Source organism: Bufo gargarizans, chromosome 4 (genome assembly GCF_014858855.1).
Source record: "Bufo gargarizans isolate SCDJY-AF-19 chromosome 4, ASM1485885v1, whole genome shotgun sequence".
Lineage (NCBI taxonomy): Eukaryota > Metazoa > Chordata > Amphibia > Anura > Bufonidae > Bufo > Bufo gargarizans.
The window spans coordinates 434,003,787-434,027,703 of NC_058083.1; the positions used below are offsets into that span (position 1 = coordinate 434,003,787).

At 45.7% G+C, this 23,917-nt stretch overlaps 1 protein-coding gene across 1 annotated transcript in view; it reads left to right on the plus strand.

The window, feature by feature from the left end:
- The window catches only part of DTD1 (D-aminoacyl-tRNA deacylase 1), a 171,890-nt gene that overhangs the window by 18,575 nt on the left and 129,398 nt on the right, over positions 1-23,917 (plus strand). Inside the window, exon 3 of the mRNA XM_044291667.1 lies at positions 294-529. Within this exon, the coding sequence (XP_044147602.1) occupies positions 294-529 (236 nt within the window). The remainder of the gene's footprint in view (positions 1-293; positions 530-23,917) is intronic.

A 23,917-nucleotide genomic window follows, 5' to 3' on the forward strand; every position in this document is an offset into this window, starting at 1 on the left:
TCCCTCCTCAAATCAGCACAGATTTCAGTAATAAAATGAAATTTAGTTAAAGGTGTATTCCCATTTGGACATTTATGGCATTTGTACAGAATATGCAATAAATGGCCAACATCTATCTCAAGAACGGGGCTCAGTGTCGAGGCTGCTCTGAATGGACGGGTAGAATGTGAGACCTGCACCTGTTGGCTATCCATGGCATATTCCATGTCTAGGTCGGAATAACCTTTTAATTAATAAGAAATACATTTCTTTTTAGCCCTGCAGGTGAAATGCTGTCTGTTTATTCCTTCCAGGATCAGAAAGATTCTGAACCTCCGGATATTTGAGGATGATAGCGGTAAACACTGGTCGAAAAGTGTCATGGATAAGCACTATGAAGTGCTGTGTGTCAGCCAGTTTACCTTGCAATGTGTCCTAAAGGGAAACAAGCCCGACTATCACATGGCCATGCCTTCTGAACAAGCAGAGCCTTTTTATAATGACTTCCTGCAGCAAATGAGAAAGGCCTACAAGCCAGAGCTCATCAAAGGTAAAATTCATGAACATCAAGTTGCGCATTTGTCAACATAATGGTGGAGATTTATAAACCCAGTGCGAATGGTGACCTGTCACATATCAGTGGCGATCAATCATTAGAACTGTCAACTTTTCAAGGGGTTTTCCGAGAGTTTAGTATTTATGACCTATCTAGGTAATTAATATCTGATTGGTGGGGATTTTTACACTATCTAGTAAAGTGAATGAGTTTTTAGCAATCCTTATAATCTACATGCTGTGGAAAAAAATCTGCAGTAATGCAGATTTTACATCTGCAGCATGTCAATAGATGATGTGGATTTTCATTATGGATTTCATGCCTTTCAGTTCAGAGAGCAACTGCAACGCAGTCTGCTACAAAATACAGTATTTGGTAGAGAAAATCTGCAGAGTTTCTGCAACATGTACATTTTCCCATAAGGTATGTTTACGTGTGACTGCAATGCTTGCAGATTTTCTGAATCAGAAAATCTGCATAATTTCTGCTGGAAATGTGCAGTAGAGAAACATGTTTTGTAGCAGAAAGGCAACATGCATTTTGTTGCAGAAACGCTGTTAATTTGCCCCAGATTTCCCTCTGCAGCATAAATTGACATGCTGCACATTTAGCCGTAAAAGGGGTTGTGTCACTTCAGCAAGTGGCATTTATCATGTAGAGAAAGTTAATATAAGGCACATACTAATGTATTGTGATTTTCCATATTGTTTGCTTTGCTGGCTGGATTAATTTTTCCATCACATTCTACACTGCTTGTTTCCATGGTTATGACCACACTGCAACCCATCAGTGGTGGCGGTGCTTTAACACTACAGAAAAAAGCACTGGCCTATTTGAGCTCCCACGGTTCTGGCCACCAGAGAGGCTGGCACTTTTTCCTATAGTGTGCAAGCACAGCGACCACTGATGGATTGCAGGATGGTTGTAACCATGGAAATAAGAAGTGTATAATGCGATGGAAAAACAAATCCAGCCAGCAAAGGAAGCAATATGGATAATAATACATTAATAAGTGACTTGTATTAACTTTCTCTACGTGATAAATGCCACTTGCTGAAGTGACACAACCCCTTTAAGTCCCAGGCCGATTTATGCAAATCTGATGTGTCACTTTATGTGGTAATAACTCTGTAATGCTTTTACATCGCGGGTGACGCTAGGGAGGCTTGTTCCCATTACGGTTTGCTATTGCCCCACCCTGGTCACCAGATGTTTTGATCTGCACGACGGGGATGCATCAGAAGCGGTGCGGGTAACGAGGAGCGGGGTAAGTATGACCAGTATGAGGGGCCCGGCCATTTTGGGGTGCATTATAGGAGTTGGATAACCCCTTTAACCTTCCCTATATGTCTGCTTTATGTTGGCATGATTTTACAAACTTTGTTAACTCTTTAGGTGTTCCACAATAATTAAAGAAAAATGGAGGTGAAATTTCAAAACACAGCAAGGTTTAACAGCAAAATAAACTTTAAAGGGATTCTGTCACCTCGTTTTCATTTATAGAGCTGTGGACATGCACGGCTAGATCGCCGCTAGCATGTCCGCAATATACCTGTCCTATAGGGCTGTGTGCTTTTATTTTGTTTAAAAAATGATTTTAGACATATGTAAATGAGTCTTGTAAGGTGCCCAAGGGGCTGTACGAACCTTCCTGGTGCCCAGCCACGCCCCCCTGTGAAGGAGCCCAGCACCGCCTATGTCCTCCGAATCTCCTCCTTTCGTCACAGTTAGATTGCTGTAATCTCGCGATGTGCGCGCTCGCAACCCTATTGCATATTTTTGGGGGTTAGCTGTTAGTCCAGCCTTTTGAAGTGAGTTCACTACAGCCTGTAGTACTTTTGGTAGGTAACTTTCCCAGTCGGTACTGTGAATGACAATATTGTCCAGGTAAAGCTGAAGCGTACCGACGATGTGGACGCAGCACAATGTCCATGAGCCATTGAAAAATTGCGGGGGAGCCATGCAGACTAAAGGGTAACACCTTTGATTGGTACAGCCCCTCTGGTGTAATAAAGGCGGTTTTGTCTTTGGCAGCCTCCGACAAGGGTACCTGCCAGTACCCTTTTGTGAGGTCCAAAACAGAAAAATACCGGGCTTGGCCTAACCTCTCAATAAGCTCATCCAACCGAAGCATGGGATTTGTATCATATTTAGAAATCTCATTTAGTTTGTAGAAATCGTTACAGAACTGTAACGTCCCCTCCGGCTTGGGTATTAAGACATTTGGACTGGCCCATTCACTTTTCGACTCCTCAGTGACGTCTAGTTGTAACATTAGCTGCACTCCATCCGAGATGGCTTGTCGCCGAGACTCGGGTACCCGGTATGGTTTCAACTGGACTCTGACCTGAGGCTCAGTGACAATGTCATGTTGGATTGTAGAAGTGCGTCCAGGGAGGTCCGAGAACACATTGTGTTTCTGCTGACGAACTCCCTGGCCTCCCGAGTCTGTTTAGAGGAAAGGCTGTCAGCAATCTTCACTGTGGCAACTGCTTCCCTTGTATCAGACCATGGGGCTGGAAACTCGGCCATGGGCTGTCATCCATACTGGTCTCCCTATCTTTCCAAGGTTTAAGTAAATTCACATGGTACACCTGCTCTGGCTTTCGCTGCCCTGGCTGGTGTACCTTGTAGTTTACCTCACCAACTTTTTGAAGTACTTCGTAGGGTCCCTGCCACCTAGCCAGGAACTTACTGTCCACCGTCTGTACCAGAACCAAAACCCGATCTCCTGGGTTAAAGATCCAGACCGGAGCCTGCTGATTATAGTCCCTACTCTAGGCTTGCTGGGCAGCCTCCATATGTTCCCTAACAAGTGGCAACACTGTCTCCATCGGCTCTTGCATCTGAGTGACATATTCAATTAGACTTTTACAGGGTGTGGGTTGGCTATGTCCAACAGACAGTGAAGATGTCGGCCATATAGCAGTTAGAAGGGCGAGAACCCTGTAGAGGCCTGGGGCACCTCTCGCACTGTGAACATGAGATAGGGCAGAGGAAGGTCCCAATCCCTCCCATCCTTAGACACCACTCTGTTTTTTTAATGTTTGATTAAATCTCTCTACCAGGCCGTCCGTTTGCAGATGATAAACCGATGTCCGTAACTTTGACATTAAAGGGGTCTCCTGGTCGGTCAGAACCTCTTTAGGTAGTCCCACTTGGGAAAACCATTTCCATTAACTCCTGTGCAGTATCCCCTGAAGACGCTGAATCGTTCGGCGAAACATGTAGGGAAGCAGGCTTCAGATTTTAGGCAGGAAGGGTAGATAGGGATTTCAAAATAAAGAAATTCAAGTATCTAGAGTGCAGTTAACCCTTTGGGGATGACATGGATTAACATGTCAGTCACATATCAGCACCAGATACCATATCCCGGAACTAACCCACTCCTGAGAGTTTTAACCATTTGATCCCAAGAGGTTTATATGTGTATTTTAGCAATTATAATAAAGATTTAGTTTTAGTAACATTGTCAGAGAGGTTGCAGAGACACGCTAAGGTCCAAGAGACCACCTAACCCACCATTTCGGGAAACCCGGGAAGTCTCTCCCAATTATAACTTCATATTGTAAATTGGTGGTGACAGCGACCTCGTGAGTCCACCTACCGGCCACCGTGGACAGAGACACCAGGGTGGTGGGATAGTCCTTTAAGTCTCCATGGATGCACATGACCCCAACTTTTCGGCCAGTATACTCGGCAGGCAGCACCAGGGCAGCTCTTACCAGGGACACGATCATCCCTTGAACCCTCCTACAGTTGGTATAGAGGCGTCAAAGATTAAAGGGAACCTGTCACCGGGATTTTGTGTATAGAGCTGAGGACATGGGTTGCTAGATGGCCGCTAGCACATCCGCAATATGCTAGCGGCCGTCTAGCAACCCATGTCCTCAGCTCTATACCCAAAATCCCGGTGACAGGTTCCCTTTAATATCCATAGATTTCCCCGGCATAAAGCCTGATTGGTCTGTCCCCACGATAGATAGGATATCCCCCGTCAGTCATAAGGCCAATACTTTAGCCAAGATTTTGGCATCTAAATTTATAAGTGAAATGGGTCGTTATGAACTACATTGATCCGGTCACCTCCCCGCCTTGTGAATCACCACAATTGTAGCCTCATAAAAGGACGATGGTAACGCTGAGGTCTCCAAGGCGTATTTGAATAGGTTACTTAATCGGTCACGAAGACCCTCGGCGTGTAATTTATAACACTCAGCGGGGAAGCCATTCGGACCAGGAGTCTTGTGAGAGGCCATAGTGCCTATTGCTATCTGAATCCCGGCAGCAGATATTGGTGAATCTAGTATCTCTCTATCTTCCCCCAACAGTCTTGTAAACTCAATCTGATCTAGGTATGCCTTCAAGCTATCAGTCGTGGGAATATAACTTGATGTATAGAGTTTATTATAGTAAGATTGGGAACATATCTCTTATGGCTTAGGCACCTCCACCCCAGATTCCAGTCTAATCGCTGCCACTACCGTTTGGGGGACTTCAGTCTTTACCAAGTAGGCAAGAGCTTTCCCACTTTTGTCTCCATCTGAAAAGATAGTCTGCCGTCGTGCTAGGAGTCGCTTCTGAGTATATTCAGTTAGATGTAATCTGTAGTAGGGATAAACCAATTTTCGGAGTTACCGATATTATTGGCCAATAATGCGTCCAGTGTCATATCACAGAACATGAGTGCGCTGCTGTCAGTGCGCCATGTTCCCTCAGCAGCACAGGGGAGAAGGAATCGCTCTCTCCCTCCCCATGTGCCGCGCTGCCAATGAGGAGAGACGGGAGGAGGAGGGGCGGGCGCACTGTGCCACCAATGAAAGTTAACGTCTAATACAAATACAGGAGGCAGTGCCCAACCTATATGACAGGAAGCTGCGATCAGTGGCAGTTAAAGCCTCAGGTGCCGCACCTGAGGGGTTAACTGCTGCCGCTGATCTTAGCTCCCTGTCAGAAGCAGGGTGCCGGCTATGTGATTGTGCGCCGACACACCCGCCTCCTGTATTAAACGTTAATTACCATTGGTGGCGCAGTGCGCCCTCCCCACCCCCTAGTATTAAAATCATTTATGGCAGTGGCCACGGGGTCCTCTCCCCTCCTCTTCATTGGTGGAAGTGGAAGCTTCTGATCGGAGCCCCAGCAGTGTAATCCCGGGGCTCCGATCGGTTACCATGACAGCCAGGACACTACTGAAGCCCTGGTTGCCATGGTAAGCCCTCTGCTGCTGTGTGTACTATGCACAGGCCAGCAGGGAGAGTGTGAAGTCCTATTCACCCTAATAGAGCTCTATTGGGTTGAATAGGACAAGGGATTAAAAGATCCCAGGTTCTAGCCCCTAAGGGGAAAATAGTCATTAAATAAAAAGTTAAAAATTTTACATATAAAATATATAAACAATAAATAAACATATCACATATTGCCATATCCAAAAAGTCCAAACTATTAAAATATATTAAAAAAATTATCTCTTTGAACACCGTAACAGAATTTATTTATTTTTTAAAAAAAATGAAAATGTACAGAATATCGGTATAAGTTATCTGTTATCGGCTATCGGCCTGAACGTTCACAGGTTATCGGTATCTGCTCCTCTGGATAGATCATCAGCTTCTGATCGGCGGGGGTCTGACACCTGGGACCCCCGCCGATCAGCTGTTTCAGAAGGCAGCGGCGCTCCAGCAGCGTCGCGGCCTTCTCACTGTTTACTGCCGGCCCACTGATGTCATGACTAGTATCAACTAGCATGGGCGGGGCTAAGCTGTGTTCACTTGAATGGAGCTTAACCACGCCCACGCTAGTTGATACTAGTCGTGACATCAGTGGGCCGTTGGTAAACAGTGAGAAGGCCGCAGCGCTGCTGAAGCGCCGCTGCCTTCTCAAACAGCTGATCGGCGGGGGTGTCGGGTGTCGGACCCCCTCCGATCAGATGCTGATGATCTATCCAGAGGATAGATCATCAGTTAAATGAAAGTGCAGAACCCCTTTAAGTTTTGAACTGACACTTATGTAACTTAGCTCATCAACGACTTGAACAATTGCTATCTTAGGGTACCTTCTTCCCTTCTCCCACCCCTTCCCGCTAAGGTGTATTCCCTAGAAACTACTAGAAAAGAGCCCTTTGCAGTGAGAAATAACCTACGCGCCCTATCCTCTCCCCAGTACAATCTATCTCAGAAAGCTTGAAATGAGTAGGATCAGAGAATAGAAAGGAAATCTTCACTAAGCCCACCCCCCGCTAGCTCCCCACATCCTATACAACCTGCATCAGGTTAACATCCGAGATACGTGGGGATCATTTGTATATGAAGTACTCTCAGTTATACTAAGCTGATGCGTCATTGTCTTCCTCTTAGAGGACGGCGATTGTCCAAAGAAGTGAGTGGTTCCATCCACCTGGACTTGCAGTCTCGTTGGGTATAACATTGCGTATGATATGCCAAGTTCCCTCAGTTTGGCTCAAACTTGCGTGAATTGTCTTCTCTTCTTCTGTACCTCAGCAGTGAAGTCAGGATAAAAGGATATGTTAGTATTCTTGTAAGACACAGTTCCCTTCTTTCTGGCTGCCGCAAGGATGTTGTCACGGTCTCTGTAGTTGAGGACCCTCATTATGAATAGTCTTGGCGGGGATCAAGGAGGCAGAGGCCTAGTAGGGATTCTATGCGCTCACTCGATTACAAAGCATTGAGATAGAAGCAGCGGCGATGGCATAGACTTTATCAGGTTTTCAGCAAAGATCTCGGGTTCTGTGCCTTCTGCTTTCTCTGAGAGGCCAAGGATGCAGATGTTCTTACACCTGTTGCGATTTTCGGCATCTTCTACTCTAGCTTGAAGAGTCTTTACTTGCTGAAGAAGCGAGTTTGTCAGCTCACAGTTGCCATGCACTGTGTCTTCCATTTCTCCAACTCTACGTTCTACCTCTTTGGTGCGGTTTCTCATTTTCTTGATATCATGATGCAGAAAATTGATGTCACTTTGTAGGTGATCTATTTTTGCAGTTAGGGCAGCCTGGAAAGCCGCTATTGCCAACATGATTTTATCTGCTTGAGGTGTATCATCAGATTGAGTTGCAGGTACATCTTCCTCCTCAGTCTGGCTCATGTTGTCTACCAAAGGTTTGCCTGAAGTAGGAGAAGGTGGTTGAGACAGTTTTTCGCCCCATATACAACAACTGCTGTTTCTATATACAAGTATGTTTAGTGCAAATTGTGGTTGGAATAAAGAATCCTGCAGGAGGAAACCAGTGACTGGATGCCTTTCATATATGGCTTGTAACTTTCAGTTTTCTGTCTCAGCAGGCTTTCCCAGTTCCCTGCTCCTTATTCTTCCCCTCAGCCCCGATGCAGCGGCGATGGTATGTCCGCTCACCCCCCTCCTGGCTGATAGTCCGCGACGCCCGTCTCTCTCCACTTCCTCTGTAATGGCGGGCGCAGTGTCTTCAGGTTGAGCGCCACAGGCACGCACTCCGCTCTCCTGCCCCGCCGCCGATCAGCCAGAGCACCAGGGGCGGTCCAGAAGGTCTTTTCCAGGGATGCAGGTCTGGTAAAGAGTTAGGGGAGATGGGGATAATCATGATGTAATCAGGATATTTGGAGAGCCTTCTGTCGTGCATCTTTACTCCATGCCCACCAGGCCACGTCCCTCACCATATGGTTTTTAATGGCAGATTTTCCTGGAAAAGTTTTTAGGTGCCATGTCGCATTGGAATATACCCTGAGATACCCCTACAGTTGAAGAGCCCAAAATGTGAACCCATTTTGGAAACTACCCCACCCAAGGAATTTTTTAAGGGTTGCAGTGAGCATCTTGGCCAAACAGGCGTTTCATAGAATTCGGAAACACTTGGCTGTGAAAATAAAAAAATTGCAGATTTTAAAGAGAGAGTTTGCCTTAAGCCCAAATTTTTCATTTTCACAAAGGGTAGCGGGAGATAATGCACCACCAAATTTTGTACTAATTTTCTCCTGAATACAGAAACACCATATGTGGTTATAAACTGCTTTATGGGGCACACAGCAAAGCTCAGGAGGGAAGGAGCATTGTATAGCTTTTGGAGGGCAGATTTCACTGGAATCATTTTCAGGTGCCATGTTGCATTTGAAAACATCCTGAGATACCCCTATAATGGAGCCACCAAAAAGTGACCCCATTTTGAAAACTACAACTCCCAAGGAATTTTTCAAGCGGTGCAGTGAGCATTTTGGCCCAACAGGTGTTTCATAGAATTTAGAAACACTTGGCCATGAAAATTAAAAATTAAAATCTAAGAACTACAAGTGGGTGCACAACCCTGGATAAAAAAAAACAAACCAATGGGTGCTACACTGCCAAACCTATGCCATGCCAGACAGCAGCAGTAGCATGATCGGGCTGGTGATCAGTTCATAAGAAAGCAAGCATGCAGCTTGCCATGCTTGTCTGAAGGCCCAGTTGTTTCCAGCTCCACCCCACATTGAGATGGGTCATCGTGGCAAGTGTCATCGTCATTATCATCTACCTCCTCCAGTGGTAGCTCCTCATTTTCCTCCTACTCTTCCTCCTTGTGAGGAATATGGATTAATATTTACTGTCAGCCATGTCCTCACACCCCCCACTTGCTGACAGACAGCAGAGGTAGGGAAATCCACAGGATTTCCCTGCTTCAAAGCCCCCAACCCTGATTGTAATTTGATGCACCTCTTGGCATGATTCAGTGTACATGCAAAATAAGTTTCCACCCCCCACCCCCCCCAGCCATCTGAGTGTCAGTTGGCCAGGAAGACACCCCTCAGGGGGTCCAGGCTTCAAGGAGAAGGTCACACCTCTGTGCACCAGTTTGGAGCCACCTGAATCTGCAGGAAAAAAAAACCCTGCTGTGGGTATCTGCTCTTCCCCATGATCAATGAGACTTCCCAGACATGTTGGCACCTACCGTTCATAAGGAATTATGAAACGCCTGGCCATCGCAGGCGCAAACCAGATACATATTTGTGTCCCGGTGGCCACGAGGTACGTTCCCATGGTATTTGTTTGCTAGTACACAGTCGGGGTAGGGAGATACCCATATCTCCCCATAGAAACCACATAACGGTACCGGGTTTGGGCTCTACTTGTAGCCGGAACCCAGGCAGGTCCATTAGTCCCAGAACCATCTCCCTGTGACCCTCTGGTCTGGAGCTATGAACCCTAAAGGGTTTTGTGGGTCATTTGCTGCCAGCCCAGAAGAGGGGGAGTTGACCCCTCCCTGAGGCAGGGAGGGGATGGGCCGGCTACAGGTTAAAAGTATGGTGCCAGCAAGTAGGCGCGTCTTTCTCTGAAGAGGGGTCACATCCTACACATGTGTTTAGAGGGACCCAGGAAATAGCAGGAGACCACAGCCCTTCATGTGGACTCCAGCAAAAGAACATCTCAAAGGAACTTTCATCATACTCGGTAACTGACTTTCACACTGCTTATCCCTGTTGTAACCATATAACCTGTAATCTGGAACCTCAGACCACTGTATATATTGTCTGTGTATATTGTGTCATATCTAGTGTGCTCTTACAGCGATTAAATCTATAATTTAATCTTGTGCTATCTTGTATCTCGATCACGAATCCCCACGTCCGTGTTTTGGCCTAGTTATAAGCTACCGCGGGTTGGTTTCTGACCCTATATAATCCTGTTAGCGGACCGGGCTTATATCAAACGAGAAACTGGTGGCAGTTACCCGGGCTGAGTGTGTGCTGTTTTCACTGCGGCAGTGAAAAGGCTCTCTCAGCTTGTTGCCTCTCTGTGCCCGCGTGGACAGGAGGTGTGTGTGTAAACTATACCAGCCTGACCTTACGTGCTCCTCTGGAGGGCGTAACTTCACATTTTTGGTAAACCCTGTGATCATACCAGGTCTCGTGAGCTCGACGTGGTTGACGTCAGCGGGCACGAGGGGTGGTATTCATCACACTCCTGTTTGGGTCTTTGTCTCTGTCTGTGTGGGTGCGCAACAACTACAGGGCATCCAGCAAGATGTGTTAGCTGTTCTTCCACCATCCCATGTTGCAGATCTGGTGGCATATTCGAAGGGCCTGAGTACGTGACACATGTCTTTGATGAGCTTCCACTGCCTGACCTCAAAACAACACATGCTCCATGCTTAAGTGGTCTGGTGCATTACAAAATCATTTACTGCTTTATGCTGCTTGTACAGACACCCCCACATATGCAAGGTGAAATTATAGAGAACTGAAATGTCACCAATCAAACTGTGCAATTGCACACCGTTTTGTTGCTGCAAGTCTAGGGGGTAGTTCCTTGCTACATAATGGCTGAAATGTGAGGACAGTCTCTTGGACATGGTCAGCACCCTCTGCAAGCCAGAGTATGTTTGCTGTTTGATGCAGTTTACCAACTAAACGTCTGTGTGTCTACTCTCGCCCAGGCTGATCAGCATGACAGTGCTTCACTTTACACACATAATAGGAGGGGGACTGGGAGAAGCTATCTGCCCTGCTTCTTTTGGGGACCGGAGGTTGTCCATAGAGGTGAATGTGGAGGAGGTGGATAAGTGGCTGGTTTGGGAACCAGACCTACACAAAGGTTGTTTCAATGGGAGCTGGCCATGAATTCATGGGTCTGTTGCCATAAAAAACATTGACCCTGTGGGCTGTGAAGGACATGTACAGTCCCTGCTTATAACAGCTGCTCCAGTTGTTCACAGTGGCATGCAACTTGTGGGATAGTGACCATTGCAAGGAGTGGCCCACGTTCTCTTCCACTTGACAGTATAAGGCAGGGATGTCTTTTTGGAGAAAAATGGTAGCTAGGTATCTTCCAGAGAGGCTCGACACACAATATAAGTTCTCTAAAAGCAGCAGAATCCACTAAGTGAGGGCAAAGCCAGCAACTTGGCCTATGGGAGTTAAACTTTTACACCTTCAGAATGTACAGATGTTTCCAAGCCATATGTCCCCTTATAGATGGCTGATAACGTGATAACGGATGGAGTAGGCACAGTAGCCTGAGTGGGAGAAGCAGTAACTGAAGATGACAGGCCACTGTACTGCATGTGGATGCGGTTAAACCAACCTATAAGAAAAAAACTCAAATTGGGTGTATGAAATACACTGGGGTCTAGTATAATATACGAAACCAACAAACAAAAACCAATAACCCCATAAGAATGAGAGAACACACAAAGGTAAAGGAAGGTGGGACGCCCCATGTGACGGGATCATGAACAACCACCCTCACATATACCCAACTAACAAGGAAAAAGATCACCACTCTAGGTATAGAGCTGCATAAATTTGGGAAAGCTGTAAGTTCACCCAAAGTGACATATAAACATATACTACATGCAAAAAAGTAAATATGGTCACACTTAGCAGATTTGCCCGCCCTGGGTAACGTAGATGGCCGCCTGGAAAATACAGACAGCCAAATGTGAAGTAGATAAAGCGAGGCAAGAGTGCTAAGTGTAAGCAGTAACCTAAAGTAACAGGCTAACCAAGCATGAAAACAAAACATAAATTACCCATAGTATGCTGGAGCCCAGAGGCTGGGACCGGAGCTGCACCTCGACGCACGTTTCGCCTGGAGAGGCTTCGTCAGGAGGATGCGGTCTGCCTGTTGTAAATTAAACTGGGAGAAGGAGGACACTTTCTGCACTAGCTGGCGCCACTTCTACTTTGCTATAGGTTTTGTTGATGCCACTTCTTGTGCTGCAATAATGCTGTGGTGACTACTTTAGTTTTGCACATTCCAGTACATTTGTCTTCGTGCAGTGCGGAGAAAAACTCGCACAGAGCTATTAGCATCCGAGCTTGGCTTAAGTCTGATCAGCGGGGGTGCTGGGTGTTGGATCCCCGCTCATCAGATATTGGTGACCTATCCTGAGAATTGACCATCAGAATCACGGACAGCCCCTTTAAACAGGACTTGTTACCACTCCTGATATATCTCTTTAAAGAAATACCTGCATTTTACAAGTATCAAAAATTCTGAAGTATCTTTTTTCTTAACTGTGTTTCACCATTCCTTTTTTTATTCCTCCTGAATATTTTTTTAATAAAATGGTTACTGGATGCTACAATTCCCATTGTCAAATGTATGTGTCCATACATAATCTGGCAGTAACTGGTCAGTGTCAGATTGGATAGGGACACACAGCAACTGGTAGCATACAATATGTTAAAGCAATAATGTTTTTTCCAGACATTTTCAATCCTTTCATTTACAAGGGAAAAATGCTTTAAAAAAGCCATTCAAATGTGTTAACACAAAAATGCCACACAAAGCTATAAAAAAACATATGCACTGTAGAGAAAAATAAATAAATAAAGAAGAAGCATCTGCGCTCGAAATGATCGCCAGGGAGCAGGTGATTTGCTTGGTTAGAAACGGCAAAGTACTGGTGAAATTTAAAAAGTTGCATAAAGTTGGAATACCACTTCATTAAAAAGGAAGTTCAGCGACTGTCCTAAATGTTATAAACTAGAGTACTTTTCTTTGTCCCTCCCCCATTCTTTACACTGTAGCTACGTATTTGAGATGTGCTTTAGAGCTGATTTCTAAGGCTACTTTCACACTAGCGTTCAGAGCGGATCCGTCTGGAGAGAAATCCATTTAGGATGCATCAGGATGTCTTCAGTTCAGGACTGGAACGTTTTTTGGCCGGAGAAAATACCGCAGCATGCTGCGCTTTTTGCTCCGGTCAAAAATCCTGAACACTTGCCGCATCGACGGATCCGGAATAATAGCCCATTGAAATGTATTATTCCGGATCCGTCCTAACATCTTCAGTTGTTATGACGGATCTGGAAGTTGCGCCTGCGCCAGGAAGTAGGAAGGGCTTGGCTGGCGCGAAAAGAGACTGATCCGGAAATTCTGAAGCCAACATCAATGTTTTTTTTCCGGATCCGTACGACGGATCCGGAAAAAAAACATTGATGTTGGCTTCAGGATTTCCGGATCAGTATCTTACCAAAAAAGCCGGAAAGACGCATCCGGAAAGAAAACATTATGCGTTCTTACGCGTTTTTCCGGATCCGGCGTGTAATTCCGGCAAATGGAGTACACAACGGATCCGGACAACGCAAGTGTGAAAGAGCCCTAAGACTGCTATATAGGTACAATGGCACATTCGCCTCTAGGCAGATTTCCAGCATTTATTGTAGATAATAAAGAAACTTTTCCTCCTTGCAGTTCAGGTCCCTGTGATCCGAACTTGGAGAGTAAATTTTTAGAGACCATAATGAAGTTAAAGCAAACAGAAGAGTTAATTATGTAGATATATGGATTTCAGAAATATACCACACTGTAAAATAATACAGTATTACTTGCTGGGATAGAATGACTATATTGTGTCAAAATAAAAACTAGCGTAGAAAACTGCCTTTTTGATCTGGGTGTTATTAGAGCAAATACTGATTTGGAAAGGAAAGATAATAGGATATTGATTTCTTTAAACTAGTTTAGTTATAATTTATCTTTGTAACCGCATGTAGATATTGACTGCAGTAAGTCACACTGGTGGGTAATGAATTGTAAGAGAAGAGGTTAATACCGTACATGATTTACAAACCACAATCTATGTACAACAGATCAATGAATCGTCCCCCAAAAAACAAATAACATTCAGTAACCTTAAAGTGGTTATCCACCCCCAAAAATGCTCCCCCAAACACCTGGGACCTTCTGAGAGATTGTACTTACCTCGCTCCCCGGTAGGGATGAGCGAACTTGTATTTCAAGTTCGGCATTCGGGTTATCTAAGAATTCCGTAACAGAATTCTCGGCCCTTGAAAACAGAAGTACGCTTAACACTACTCCCCTGCACCTGTGTCACTTCTGCTGCCCACACGGTCACCGCTGCAACTCCCTGTCGCACGGTTTAAAACATCTGATGGCGGGGAGGGGCAGCCAATAACAGGCCGTGACGGAAACGAGCCTTCCTAGCGTCACCTGCGAACCTAGGGAGGCGCGTTCCAGTTGTGGCCTGCTATTGGCTGCCCCCCCCATCACTTGGTAAGCATGTACACATGTAGGTAATTTTCTGTGTTTTTTCATAGGCTTGTAAAACCCCTTTAAGAAACAATCCAGTGTTTTGCATATTGTAAGATGAAATCTCTAGGTACAGTCCTGCCAGGACATTACTTCTTGGGGACATCCCCATGGAACTATGGTTTTCTGCTCTTCTTCATGGTACTTAGAGGATGTATCAATACTTACATACTGTGCACTGCTTGTTTCTCCCTGTACTTTTCTTGCTGCTCCTCGTACACCTGTCACAGCATTGTCACTCAGCTCCCCCATACTCCTTGTATGAAAACCACCAAAAGCCTTGGACAGTAGGATGATATCTTCTGACGGATGTGGTTATGCAATAGATGGCATTAATGTCATTGTTAATATACTCTAAGTGTCTACAGTTTGGGTAATTTATCTCATGGTAGCTCATCATCTGACAATTGTTATCTAATATTTAGCAATGAAGAGATCTGGAGGATGCTGATGCACCTGTATTCAGTTGATGTCCATGATAACCTGCTCAATCATTCAGATTTAGGTTGCAGGAGAAACATTGTGTATTACTTGCCACAGGAACATCTTGTCGTTTGGTTTTATCTAGTATCTCGCTGATTGCAATTTTCCCTGGGATTACTGTATTTCTTTTCTCAACGCACTTGAGTCTAAATTTTGTTAACAGAGTTTCTATTCATTCAGCCAATTGCGGTTGATTGCTGATGAGAAGGTTTTGCGGTGGCAGTATTTGATTAGTGAAGAACATTTCCATGACTGAAATAAAACCCTATTAACCCTATAAAGACCAGCGCTGTGCATGTATGGCGGGCTGATCGTGCGGGTGCAGGATCTGCACCCGCCCAATCAGCGGCAGGGCTCTGGCAGTCACTGATAGCCGGACCCCTGGTGTATGTGCCGGCATTGGTGAAAACACTGATGCCGGCGCATTAACCCTTGCACTCCCTTGTAAAGGGAATCAAACCCCCAAAAGTTGAAGTCCCAGAGTGGTACAAAAAAAATGTGAAAAAAAGTAACAAAAATGAAGTTTTACAAAAAAAAGTTTCAAGTAAAAAAAAAAAAAAAGCGTCCTTTTCTCCAAATAAAGTAAAAATATATATTTTTTTTAATGGGAAAAAAAGAAAAGTAGACATATTAGGTATTGCAGCGTCCGTATCGACCGGCTCTATAAAAATATCACATGACCTAACCCCTCAGACGAACACCGTCAAAAAAATTAAATTACAGCTGTGCTAAAAAAAATCTTTTATCACCTTACATCACTAAAAGTGCAACACCAAGCGATCAAAAAGGCGTATGCCCCCCAAAATAGTACAAATCTGTCACCTCATCCCGCAAAAAATTAGCCCCTACCTTAAGACTATGGAGACACTAAAACATAATTTTACGGTGTCAAATGTAAAAAAAAAAACTGCTCTATAAAAATATCACATGACCTTACCCCTCAGGTGTACACCGTAAAAAAGATAAAATAAAAACGGTGTCAAAAAAGCCCTTTTTTGTCACCTTACATCACAAAAAGTATAATAGCAAACGATCAAAAAGTCATATGCACCTCAAAATAGTGCCAAACCGTCATCTCATCCCACAAAAATGAGACCCTAACAAGCCCAAAAAAATATGGCTCTCAGTCTATGGAGACACTAAAACATGGTTATTTTTTTGTTTCAAAAATGATATTATTGTGTAATACTTAAATAAATAAAAAAAGTATACATATTAGGTATTGCCGTGTCCGTAACGACCTTCTGTATAAAAATATCACATGACCTAATCCCTCAGGTGAACACCGTTAAAAAATAAAAATAAAAACAGTGTCAAAAAAGGCTTTTTTTTGTCACCTTACATCACTAAAAGTGTAATACCAAGCGATCAAAAAGTCATATGCACCCCAAAATAGTACCAATCCAACTGCCATCTCATATCGGAAAAAAATGAGCCCCTACATAAGACAGTCCCCCCCCCCCCACTATGGCTTTCAGAATATGGAGACACAAAGAAAATCATTTTTTTTTCAAAAATGTTTTATGTAAAACTGAAACAAACAACCCAAAAAGTTTTTTTGTCATATTTGGTATTGTCGTGTCCGTAACAACCTGCTCTATAAAAATACCACATGATCTAAGATGTGAGATGAACATTGTAAATAACAAAAAAAAAAAAACGGTGCTAAAAGAGCTATTTTTTGTTACCTTGCCTCACAAAAAGTGTAGAGCAACCAAAAATCATATGTACCCTAAAATAGTACCAACAAAATTCCCACCTTATCCCGTAGTTTCAAAAATAGGGTCACTTTTTTGGGGAGTTTCTACTCTAGGGGTGCATCAGGGGGCTTAAATCAGAGTAATAAATATTGAGTTTTGTTTGGCTGTTAACCCTTGCTTTGTTACTGGAAAAAATGGATTAAAATGGAAAATTTGCCCAAAAATTGAAATTCTGAAATTTTATCTCCATTTGCCATTAACTCTTGTGGAACACCTAAAGGGTTAGCGACGTTTGTAAAATCAGTTTTGAATACCTTGAGGGGTGTAGTTTCTAGAATTTTTGGGTGGTTTCTATTATGTAAGCCTCACAAAGTTACTTCAGACCTGAACTGGTCCTTAAAAAATGGGTGTTTGAAAATGTCTGTCTGAAAAATGTCAAGATATGCTTCTAAACTTCTAAGCCTTGTAACGTCCCCAAAAAATAAAATGTCATTCCCAAAATGATCCAAACATGAAGTAGACATATGGAGAATGTAAAGTAATAACTATTTTTGTAGGTATTACTATGTATTATAGAAGTAGAGAAATTGAAACTTGGAAATTTGCTATTATGTGACAAAAAAACTATCTCAGAATGGCTTGGATAAGTCAAAGCGTTTTAAAGTTATCATCACATAAAGTGACATTGGTCAGATTTGCAAAAAATGGCCTGGTCCTTAAGGTGAAAATGAGCCCGGTCCCTAAGGGGCATCTGTCAGCAGATTGTCACCTATGAAACGCTGACCTGTTACATGTGCGCTTGGCCGCTGAAGGCATCTGTGTTGGTTCCATGTACATATGTGTCTGCATTGCTGTGAAAAATGATGTTTTAATATATGCAAAGTAATCTTTAGAAGCAACGGGGGCGTTGCTGTTACACCTAGCAGTTTTACACTTTCTGCAACTGCCGTGCTCCCCCCGCACTTTGATTGAAGGGCCAGGCAGCGTAAAAGTGATCACATCTGCCTGGCCCATCAATCTAAAGTGCAATGGGCACGGCAGTTGCAGAGAAAGCAGAGCCTCTAGGTGTAAAAGTCACACCCCTACTGCACCTAGAGTCTCATTTGCACATATTGAAACATAATTTTTCCCAGCAATGTGGGCACATATGAACATGGGACCAACACTGGCCTTCAGCTGCCAAGTGCTCATGTTGCAGGTCAGTTAGTTTCATACATACAAATCTGCTGACAGATGCCCTTTAAAGGAATGTTCTGATTACATTAAGTGGGTGTCCTACCACTGGGATCTCCACTGATCACAAGAACGGGGCCTGGTACCCCTTAAAGCCCCGTGAAATGAACAGTGGCCAGCCAGGCATGCACGGTGCCGCTCTATTCATTTCTGTGGGAGTTCCAGAGATATCTGAGAAAATATAGAAATTAATATATTCTGTGGATAGGGGGAAACCTAATGTCACCAGAATACCCATTTTAGGCTACTTTCACACTAGCGTTCGTCGGTCCGCTCGTGAGCTCCGTTTGAGGGGGCTCACGAGCGGACCCGAACGCTTCCGTCCAGCCCTGATGCAGTCTGAATGGATGCGGATCCGCTCAGACTGCATCAGTCTAGCGGCGTTCAGCCTCCGCTCCGCTCGCCTCCGCACGGACAGGCGGACAGCTGAACGCTGCTTGCAGCGTTCGGTTGTCCGCCTGGCCGTGCGGAGGCGTGCGGATCCGTCCAGACTTACAATGTAAGTCAATGGGGACGGATCCGTTTGAAGATGCCACAATATGGCTCAATCTTCAAGTGGATCCGTCCCCCATTGACTTTACATTGAAAGTCTGGACGGATCCGTACAAGGCTATTTTCACACTTAGCTTTTATATGCTAATATAATGCAGACGGATCCGTTCTGAACGGAGCCTCCGTCTGCATTATTATGATCGGATCCGTTCAGAACGGATCCGATCGAACGCTAGTGTGAAAGTAGCCTTAGATGACTTTCACCAGTTTTATGATGCAAGTAACAACTGAAATCTATGCCAGCTAAGAGATTAAGATTCTTGTGCATGGACTTTGCAGGGATGCACCAAAATTATTAATATTTTCCCCGGCGCCTCCACAACGGCATTCACAGGAGGGTGTCCCCGCCTCCAGGACAGGAAACAACGAGGAAGCACAGGATTTAAGGAGCCTCCTCCCCTTACCTTACCAGTCGTTGTTTCCTGTCCTCGGACGTGCGTGGAAGCCGCTCCTGGGGTCATCCAGGAAATTGAATACCGCACCGGCCTGGTCCCTTCCCTGTTGTTCAGGAGGGTCGGTGCAGGGATTGAGAGACTCCGGGGACGCATTGCCTCCCCTCCTCGATCCTGCGGAGTAAGCCCTGTCTTCAGGCATCCCCGGGCTTGCGAGTCCGTCGGAACTCGCGCGGGATCTGGCGTGGTGACGTCAGCGGAGCGAGATCTCCTTGGGCAAGAGGTTCTCGCGGGACGCTCCTGCGCGCGGCGGGAGATTTAAAAAGAGCAATCATATCCTCCTGCGCCGGTGATCTGCAGAGATGCCTTCCAGCGACAGAGAGTCGTCCAAACGCTCCGGTGATCCCGCTGTCTCGGCCCTCAGCCCGGTAAGCCTCCTCCCAGGGGGGAGTAATCCCTATTTCCTTATGTCCTTCCTAGCAGTAGGTTTATACAGGTTATGGGATCCCGAACCCCCCCCCCCCCCCCCTCTACACGCTGGGTGTCCGTAGTTCACTATACTGACCCCTCACCACCATTACTCCGGGTCCCTCTTTGGCCTATACAAAGTTTGTTTTATTCCCTTAGGACAGTGAGTCCAGGAAGCTTAAAGCCAAAGGGGATTCGGGGCGCCGGAAGTGTGGTGGTTGCCGTAAGGGCCTGGTGTCGGACCCAAAAAAGTCCCTCTGCCCTAGATGTATTGAAAGGGTTATCGCTGAAGAATCCCCTTCCTTCGTGGAGTCCATGCGAACCCTCATTAGAGAAGAGATTAAGGCTGCAGCTGACTCTAGACAACTGGCACCTTCCCCTGGGCCTTCCCGTTCCCTAAATCTGGAAATATCAGAGCAGGTGGATCTGGATGAAGGGGAGTTGCAGGATGATCAGGTCTCCTTATCCTCTGAGGAGGCCGCAGGGAGGCCTATGTGCTTTCCCGAGGAAACACAGTCCCTACTGAAGGATATTAAATCTACGCTGGGATTAGAAGATGTCAAAGAGACTCAGTCCCTTCACGATCAAATCTTTCAGGGCTTGGGGGAGAAAAAGAAGAGATCCTTCCCCATCCACAATAACCTCAAAGCCCTTATTTCCAGGGAATGGAGGGATCCTGATAAAAGGTGGACTGTCTCGGCCGCCTTTAAACGCAAGTACCCCTTTTCGGAATCTGACTCTGATTTGTGGGACAAAACTCCCAGAATAGATGCGCCAGTGGCCCGTATTTCTAAAAAATCCTCGCTGCCCTTTGAGGATATGGGTCTCCTGAAAGACCCAATGGACAAAAAATGTGAAAACCTACTAAAGAAATCCTGGGAGACAAATACAGCAATGTTGCGCCCCAGCATAGCGTCCACTTGTACGGCCAGAACCCTCTCGGTTTGGCTAGACCAGCTTGAGAGCAATCTGTCGGGGGGTACGTCCAGAGAGGAGATCTTAAACTCTCTTCCCTCCCTGAAAAGAGCATCCAATTTTTTAGCAGACGCCTCGGCCGACTTGGTTAGACTCTCTGCAAGGAGCAGTGCTCTGGCCAATGCGACCCGTAGGGCGGTATGGCTCCGTTCATGGACTGGGGACGCAGGTTCTAAAAACCGCCTGTGCTCCATCCCATGTGAGGGGGATAGATTGTTCGGCTCCGCCCTGGACGATATTCTGGAGAAGGCCTCCGATAGGAAAAAAGGTTTCCCCTCTGATAACCGTTTTTACCAACAGAGACGCTCCTTTCAAAGTCAAAAAAGGGCAAGATCTGATCAGAGTAAAAGGGATGGCTCAAAAAGATGGCAACCTTCTAGGGGTAGAGGAAGAGGATACCTTCCTAAGCCAGAAACCTCTACCCGCCCTACCCAGTGACACGCCAACCCAGGTAGGGGGCAGGCTAAAGCAATTCTCCTCCGCCTGGCAAGAAATTCACGCCTCCCCTTGGGTCACTCGTACCGTAAAGGAGGGCCTAAAGCTAGAGTTTGTTTCCCCACCCCCAAGTCTTTTTTGTATCAACCAAAGGCAACAGCCCGACAAACAGGCATCCCTAGAGTCAGAAATAACTACCTTAATCCTCAAAGGAGTGCTCATCCCTGTTCCGGAAGAACAACACGGCAAAGGCTTCTATTCCCCTATATTTTTGATAAAAAAACCAAATGGCTCCTTTCGCCTGATAATAAATTTGAAGTCCTTAAACAAATCCATCGTTTACAAAAGATTCAAAATGGAGACCATAAAATCTACCACTCAGATCCTTCCGCAGGACTGCTTTATGGCTACCGTCGACCTTCAGGACGCTTACTACCACGTCCCAATATACCACAGGCACCAGCGTTTTCTGAGGATCGCAATTTATTATCAGGGAAGATTGTCCCATTTTCAGTTCACAGCCCTTCCTTTCGGCCTATCCTCTGCCCCCAGAGTTTTTTCAAAAATAATGTCAGATGTCATGAAGTTCCTTCACCTTCAGGGGGTACAGATCGTCCCGTACCTGGACGACTTTCTGGTGTTTGCGGAGTCGCGCCAACTTCTACATTCACGCCTCAAACAAATCCAGGACTGTCTTACAACTCTAGGGTGGATAATAAATCCCAAAAAATCAGACCTTATCCCCAGTCAGGAAAAAGTGTTTTTAGGGGTGCTGTTGGACTCAAGGCGTCTAATGTCCTTTCTTCCTCAAGACAAACAGTCTCACTTAATCCAGACAGTGTCTCTTTTTTCCAGCAAAGATCGGTCCTCGATAAGAGACATCATGGCGGTACTGGGACTGCTAACAGCCGCAATCTCGTCAGTAAGGTGGGCCCAGAGTCACACAAGAGTCCTTCAGACCTTTCTCCTATCTTCATGGGACGGAAAGAACTCGTCTCTAGACAGAAAGGTTCACGTTCCCAGACAGGTAAAACAGTCACTAACCTGGTGGAGAGTAAAAGGGAACCTGAGCATAGGAGTTCACTGGCGCCCAAGAGATGTCATGGTCATTACAACAGACGCCAGCAACTCAGGGTGGGGAGGTCACTCTTCAGGAGCGGTAGTTCAAGGATCCTGGGGAAGAGACATGCAGGACGCCTCCTCAAATTTAAGAGAGCTGTCAGCTGTCCACAGAGTTCTCCTTTCCCTTTACAAAATTCCCTCTCCAAGACACGTAAGAATATTAACAGACAACACTACAGTCGTGGCGTACATAAACAAACAGGGGGGAACCAGAAGTCGCTCACTGGCGGAAGTGTCAAAGGGCATTTTTTGTTGGGCAGAAAGAAACCTTCTGTCCCTTTCGGCGGTGCATATCAAGGGGGAAAAAAATGTGGTGGCCGATTATCTCAGTCGACACCTCTTAAGGGAGGCCGAATGGTCTTTAAATCACCGCGTCTTCAGCCAGATCTGCCGAATGTGGGGGACCCCAGTGTTAGATCTGTTCGCCACCAAAAGCAACAAGCAGGTCAGAAAGTTCTGTTCCCTCTCGCAAATGGATCGCCCGGTATGGCTAGACGCCCTCTCCAGGCCGTGGCCAAGACAGCTCCTTTATGCCTTCCCTCCATTCAGCCTCATTTCAAGGGTCCTGGTAAAGGCTCAGGAAGAAGGGGTCCACGTAATTATGGTGGCCCCCTTCTGGCCAAGAAGGGCTTGGTTTCCACTCCTGCTCAGACTGTCAGCCGGTGTTTATTGGACACTGCCATCAATCCCGGACCTACTCCACCAGGGACCAATAAATCACCCCAGTGTAAATCAACTCAGTTTGACGGCCTGGAATCTGAACGCCTCCTGCTAAAACAGAAGGGTCTGTCGGACGCAGTCATCTCCACGATGCTCAAAAGCCGGAAACCGGTAACTTCCCGGATCTACCTGAGAACCTGGAATGCCTTTTTGTCCTTCTTGGGAAGTGTAGATTCTCCTGATGTTCCTCAGGTCCTCCAGTTCCTGCAAGCGGGGCTAGAAAAAGGCCTCCGTCCATCAACTCTGAAGGTTCAGATTTCCGCGCTCAGCGCCTTCCTGGACGTAAAACTAGCAGATTCCCCTCTGATCAAGCGGTTTTTGAGGGGGGCAGGAAGAACTTCGATCCTCCCTCGTCCAGTGGTTCCTCCCTGGGATTTGGGCCTGGTTCTTTCTGCTCTCACTACTCCTCCGTTTGAGCCAATTGATGAGATCCCTCTAAGGCTCCTCACCATGAAGACGGTTTTTTTTAGTTGCCATAACCTCTGCCAGAAGAGTGGGGGAAATTCAAGCTTTCTCTTGCAAGCCTCCCTATCTTACAATTCTGGATGATCGTATAATCCTCAGGCACTGTCCAGCCTTTCTCCCAAAGGTGGTATCCAGATTTCATCGTGAGCAGGAAGTCTCCCTACCCTCTTTTTTCAGTCTCCTTCTAATGATTCGGAAGATACTCTCCATAATCTGGACGTCAGGAGATCAGTCCTTTCTTACCTTCAGGCCACTAAACCGCTTAGAAAATCGGACCATCTCTTTTTACAATTCCAGGGCCCTAATAAGGGGCAAGCGGCTAGCAAGTCAACCATAGCTAGGTGGATTAGGAACATAATATCCTCTGCCTATGTTACCAAGAACTGTCAGCCGCCGGAGGTACTAAAAGCTCATTCTACAAGGGCAGTAGCCTCATCCTGGGCAGAAACGAAGGCAGTCCCTCTGGAACAGATCTGCAGGGCCGCCACATGGGCCAACCCTATGACTTTTTTTCGGCACTATAAGCTAGATGTAGTAAGGGATCAGGACTTGTCCTTTGGTCGTGAGGTCCTATCTAGTGTGGCCCCCCCCTAATATTGATTACTCTGTTAATCCTCCTGTGAATGCCGTTGTGGAGGCGCCGGGGAAAAGGGTAAATTACTCTTACCGGTAATTGGATTTTCCAATAGCCTCCACAACGGCATTGGGTTCCCTCCCAAGCTTTAAATGTAAATGAATGATGTAATTTGTTTACTATAATATATAATTTGTTATGCATCACTTCTGTGTCCTCTCTTATTGACTGGTAAGGTAAGGGGAGG